We start from the raw sequence: 6,087 nt of genomic DNA, 5'->3' as shown, positions 1-6,087 counted from the left end.
CGATTGGAACCATTTCCCTGTTTGACCGTTAGGTTTTATGGGTATTATGGCACCTCCACTGTGGGGCTCTATACATGACTAATCAAATGTCATCTATGCTGAATAATAACCTCAGAAGGTCATGGGAATTTCTACTGATATGATGACCCGTCTACATCATTTCATTGTACAAAATGTTCTGTATTTTCTTAGCTTTGCCGTGAAGTTGGGTGGATGTTACTGATGTGGTTCTCATTGGTACAGCATGGTACTGTACTGTACACCATGTTATGTGGTCAAAGTTAAACTAACATCAACAACCAGCCAGAGAGAGATCATTCCAGCTTTCTGACCTGTAACACACTGTTCTAGTATGAGACGTGACTGGAATGTCTTTATTGGTGTCCCAAATGGTACCCTATTCTCTATAGACGGGTTGGCTGATAATGCCACAAAAATGATGCATGCGCATCGATAGAGCCGGAAGCAGTGCTTTGTTATGAATCTGAAAGGTCAGATACCTAGCAACAATGACAAGAAGCTGCCATGTGGGGAATCGTAGGTGGCTTGTTTCAGCTAGTTGTATCTTGTTTCTGATACCATGTCTTGTTTAGAGGTGTTTTGACTGATGTCAGTGATAATATGGCTAAAATTCGCTAGCTAGCTAGCCAACAACTATAACGATGCATTTGAGAGACAACAAGTGCTCATTGTGCAAATGTATTTATGTTTTCAATAAACATTTGGAGAATAAATATAGTTTACATGTTGTCAACAGTCTAAGTCAACCCTGTGTGTTTTTCCCCATAGTTGCGCACACGTCAGTTTTGTTGCTAAACAACCAACCCGTCTATATAGTGCACTACTTTTGACCAGAGCCCTATGAGCCTGGTCAAAAGCAGTGCACTAAATAGGGAATAGAGTACCATTTGGGATTCAGCCTGTATGATTTGGAGATTCCAGGGTGAACAAACAGGGAGAAATGTGAATGCTTGGCACTGTTGCATTGATGAAATAATGACGTTATAACAGCTACACAGTGGCACTGACAGAATGGGGTGGGGGCTGCTAAAATAATTGAAATGAATGGTTCATACACACTGTGTTGTAAACACACACACACACAGTCACACACACACACAAACACCATCTCCCGGTCTCCATTCCTTTTCCAAAGAGTGACACCGGGGCCTTTGTTTTCCTGAGCTCAGTCCTTCAGTCTGAAGCAGGAAGTGAAGAGCTCCCTGATAGCCAGCACTTCCTGCCACTCAATAGTGATACTGAGGCTGGGAAGACGTGTGTGTGCGCGTGCGTTGCAGCTTGTCGTCTGTATAGAGGACTGTGTGTGTGTGTGTGTGTGTGTGTGTGTGTTTGTGTGTGTGTGAGAAACAGACACCGTCATAATGTTGTTTTAAAGCGGCGGTAGAGAAAGAGGGACGGAAATGAAAACAAAAGGAAGCAAAAGAGGCTGAAGAGGAGAGGAGAGGAGAGGAGAGGAGAGGAGAGGAGAGGAGAGGAGAGGAGAGGAGAGGAGAGGAGAGGAGAGGAGAGGAGAGGAGAGGAGAGGAGAGGAGAGGAGAGGAGAGGAGAGGAGAGGAGAGGAGAGGAGAGATGTAAACAAATAAATGGTCAAGGGAGGAGAAAGTGAAGGAGAGAGAGAGAGAATAAACTAAAGCAAAGCAGAGAAACGACAAAGGAGAAAGGGGGACTGGTACAGGACGTGAGACTGACCTCTAAAAGAAAACAAACAAGAGAAAGAAAGAAAGACAAAAGTGAGAAAGGAGGGAGTGGACATGAAAATGGTAGGTGGAAAAGCATGAAGTTAAGCATGAAGGGTTCAACTTTAAACAAGTAAAAGAGAGGAAGGAGAAAGTGAAAGAGAAGATAAGTGATGAAAGACAAGGGAGAGCTGGGAAGGAGAGAGAGAGCTAGTGGGAAAAGACCTGGGAGAGGGATGGTGGGAGGACAGAGAGAGGGAGTAACAGATGGAGGGACTGGGGAGGTAGAGAGTGAGGGAGGGAGAGCAGGAAATATAGAGAGTGAAGGAGGGAGAGCAGGGAAGGTAGAGAGGGAGGGAGGGAGAGCAGGGAAGGTAGAGAGTGAGGGAGGGAGAGCAGGGAAGGTAGAGAGTGAGGGAGGGAGAGCAGGGAAGGTAGAGAGTGAGGGAGGGAGAGCAGGGAAGGTAGAGAGTGAGGGAGGGAGAGCAGGGAAGGTAGAGAGTGAGGGAGGGAGAGCAGGGAAGGTAGAGAGTGAGGGAGGGAGAGGAGGGAAGGTAGAGAGTGAGGGAGGGTGAGCAGGGAAGGTAGAGAGTGTGGGAAGGAGGGAGAGCAGGGGGAATGAGAGAGAGAGAGCAGGGGGAAAGGAGAGAGGGAGGGAGGGAGGGCCGGGGGAAGGACAGAGGAAGGGAGGGAGAGCAGAGGGAAGGAGAGAGGGAGGGAGGGAGGGATAGCAGGGGGAAGGAAAGGAGAGAGGGAGGGAGGGATAGCAGGGGGAAGGAAAGGAGAGAGGGAGGGAGGGATAGCAGAGGGAAGGAGAGAGGAAGGGAGGGATAGCAGAGGGAAGGAGAGGAAGGTAGGGATAGCAAAGGGAAGTAGAGAGGAAGGGAGGGAGAGCAGGGGGAAAGGAGAGAGGAAGGGAGGGATAGCAGAGGGAAGGAGAGAGGAAGTGAGGGATAGCAGAGGGAAGGAGAGAGGAAGGGAGGGATAGCAGAGGGAAGGAGAGAGTAAGGGAGAGAGAGCAGGGGGGAAGGAGAGAGGGGGGGAGGGAGGGAGGGAGGGCCGAGGGAAGGAGAGAGGAAGGGAGGGAGAGCAGGGGGAAGGAGAGAGGAAGGGAGGAAGGGACGGGGGGAAGGTTAGAGCGACGGAGAACTGGATAGAGAAGTGGAGACACAGTTCCAGGAATGTTACTCCCTATGGGGGAGTTGTAGGGTTATGGAGGAGTATGTTTGTAAGGGTGGGGTGCGTGCTGAGTGCGTGCGTGCGTGCGTGCATGTGTGAGAAGGAGAAAGACTTGAGACGGCCAGTGGAATATAGCAGCACAGTAGCAAACAGGCACACACACACCAAGATAGGTAACAATAGATTATGTTCTGAACATAATATGGTTTATGATCATAAATGATTAACAAGGCTCTCAAGCAAAACCACAAGATACTGTCAGTGTGTGTGTGGCTACTGTCAGATACACAACATGACCAAAAGTATGTGAACACCTGCTCGTTGAACATCTCATTCCAAAATCATGGGCATTTATATGGAGTTGGTCCCCCCTTTGCTGCTATGACAGCCTCCACTATTCTGGGAAGGCTTTCCACTAGATGTTGGAACATTGCTGCGGGAACTTGCTTCCATTCAGCCACAAGAGCATTAGTGATGTTGGGCGATTAGGCCAGGCTCGCAGTCGACGTTCCAATTCATCCCAAAGGTGTTCGATGGAGTTGAGGTCAGGGCTCTGTGCAGACCAGTCAAGATCTTCCACTCCGATCTAAACAAACAATTTCTGTACGGACCCCGCTTTGTGCACAGGGGCATTGTCATGCTGAAACAGGAAAGGGCCTTCCCCAAACTATTGCCACAAATTTGGAAGCACAGAATCATCTAGAATGTCATTGTATGCTGTAGTGTTAAGATTTCCCTTCACTGGAACTAAGGGGCCTAGCCCGAAACATGAAAAACAGCCGCAGAACATTATTCCTCCTCCACCAAACTTTATATTCGGGCAGGTAGCATTCTCCTGGCATCCGCCAAACTCAGATTCGACCGTTGGATTGACAGATGGCGGCTAGCTTTACACCACTCCAGCCGACGCTTGGCATTGCGCATGGTGATCTTAGGCTTGTCGGCGGCTGCTCAGCCATGGAAACGCATTTCATGAAGCTCCCGACGAACAGTTATTGTGCTGACGTTGCTTCCAGAGGCAGTTTGGAACTCGGTAACGAGTGTTGCAACCAAGGACAGATACATTTTTATGTGCTACGCGCCTCAGCGCTCGGCGGTCCCGTTCTGTGGGTGGCCTACCACTTCGTGGCTGAGCCGTTGTTGCTCTTAGATGTTTCCACTTCACATTAACAGCACTTACAGTTGACTGGGGCAGCTCTAGCAGGGCAGACATTTCACGAACTGACTTGTTGGAAAGGTGGCATCCTATGACGGTGCCACGTTGAAAGTCACTGAGCTCTTCAGTAAGGCCATTCTACTGCCAGTGTTTGTCTATGGAGATTGCATGGTTGTGTGCTCGATTTTATACACCTGTCAGCAATGGGTGTGGCTGAAATAGTCGAATCCACTCATTTGAAGGGGTGTCCACATACTTTTGTATATATAGTATATATGCCACACCCACACACTACAGCTATCAATGAGAGAGAGAGAGAGAGAGAGAGAGAGAGAGAGAGAGAGAGAGAGAGAGAGAGAGAGAGAGAGAGAGAGAGAGAGAGAGAGAGAGAAAGAGAGAGAGAGAGAGAGAGAGAGATCGAGAGAGAGAGGTGCAGATTAGAAATGCAGATTGTGTTAGTGTGCATGCATGTCAAGGACAACAAGACCAATGTTTGTCACAACCTGAATCTTTCAGCTTTAATTGACAGCCATATATCTGTAGAGTATATATATGTGGTTTCTGCATAGAGAACTCAAAGTAGATAATAAAGTATCAAGTATTCAATTGCGAGCGAGAGTCGCGCCTATTTCCTTCCTAGGATTTTTTTATCTACTCCTCTCCAGTTGCCTGCAAAGAGAAAGTTCTCTATGTGGATTCTAAATCCATGATCTCTCCTGTCTGGTTAACAGAAATTATAATAGATCCTTTTTCAATCTGTACAGAACAGATCCCACACAATACAGCCAGGCCCAGACAATATAATACACCCCAGCCCAGACGCATAACCTAACCATGGCTCAGCCTACCTCCCACCAAAACAATATCCCAGCCAGCTAAGTATGCCACTGCCACTCGATCCACCATCCCGGCTCTGTACAGCTCCAGTCTCCAAGGAGAACAGACAGGAAGCACAGGGCTGGGTGGCGACTGGCCAACCCAGAGGGCTCCATGTGGCCCCAGCATGTTCTCTGAGGAGCTACTGTAACTGGACAGCTGACAGCTAGGGGTCACAGCTAATGGGGGTCAGAGGTTCATGACCTAACTGTCAAATGGTGACAGTGGAGTGACAGTTATAGCAGAGAGGGCCAGCACAACACACCCTCAAAGAGGACCATGCATTCATTTGTATTCTATTTATATCAGCAGTCTGCCAATGGGAGAGCATGGTAGGCTGCTAGGCTTATCCCACACAATCCACACACACTATACAGTGCAAAGAGAAAGACTTGGAGACAGACAAATAGGTTGTTATGGTTACAGAGGATGGAAGTGACAGAGGGAGAGATAGTTGAGGGGAGATGCAAATAGTGCCTGGCTGGTGTGTGTTGTTGTGTAGATATGAGTCCAAGTGATCTGCACCACCAGGTTCTATGTAATAGACAAGAAGTAGATTGTCAGTAACATTTAGGTGTCAGTAACATTTAGGTTGTGTCCCCAATGGCACCCTATTCCCTATATAGGAGCCCTATGGGCCTTGGTCAAAAGTATTACACTATATAGGGAATAGGGTGCCATTTGGGACGTTGACTTATACTCACTCTCTCCCTCTATCTTGTCAGGGTTGCGGCTCCACACTATCTGTCTAGTGTCCTGTCGTATCTGGAAGGTCCTCCTCTCCGGTCGTTGGGACTTCTTCTGGTAGAACACAGTCATGACCGTTCCAATCTCCAGGCTGTGGAGAATGCGGGTGCCCGCCTCGGACCAGTCCAGCATGCGGGATGCGGTGCCCGGGCCTGTACCGGGGCCATTAGTGGTGGTCTCATCCCGGTCCCCAACCCCCCCACAGCCATTGACACTATTGCTGCTACTAAACCTGGCAGCACACATCTTCACTGCATGTGTTGTTTCAATGTATTGTTTTGAAGTTACAGTTACATTCCTTTGCCTGGATACAAGGACATGTCACAGATGCTTAGTGATTTAAACTTGTTGTGGTTTCAAAGTTAGGTTGTATTCCTTCAACTCGGTCTAAAATCGATGGAGGGTAAGGGCCACAGTTACCCAGTTATCCTT

At 48.3% G+C, this 6,087-nt stretch overlaps 1 protein-coding gene across 1 annotated transcript in view; it reads right to left on the bottom strand.

Annotated features, from left to right (window-relative positions):
* The window catches only part of LOC311130511 (1-phosphatidylinositol 4,5-bisphosphate phosphodiesterase gamma-1-like), a 51,912-nt gene extending 45,825 nt beyond the window's left edge, over window positions 1-6,087 (bottom strand). Inside the window, exon 1 of the mRNA XM_084163269.1 lies at window positions 5,613-6,087. Coding sequence (XP_084019395.1) covers window positions 5,613-5,901 — 289 coding nt within the window. The 5' untranslated portion in view covers window positions 5,902-6,087. The remainder of the gene's footprint in view (window positions 1-5,612) is intronic.

Source organism: Coregonus lavaretus (assembly GCF_964263955.1).
Source record: "Coregonus lavaretus genome assembly, chromosome: 6".
Classification (NCBI taxonomy): domain Eukaryota; kingdom Metazoa; phylum Chordata; class Actinopteri; order Salmoniformes; family Salmonidae; genus Coregonus; species Coregonus lavaretus.
Note: the sequence above shows the minus strand (reverse complement) of the source record. Positions and strands in the feature narration are given on the sequence as shown.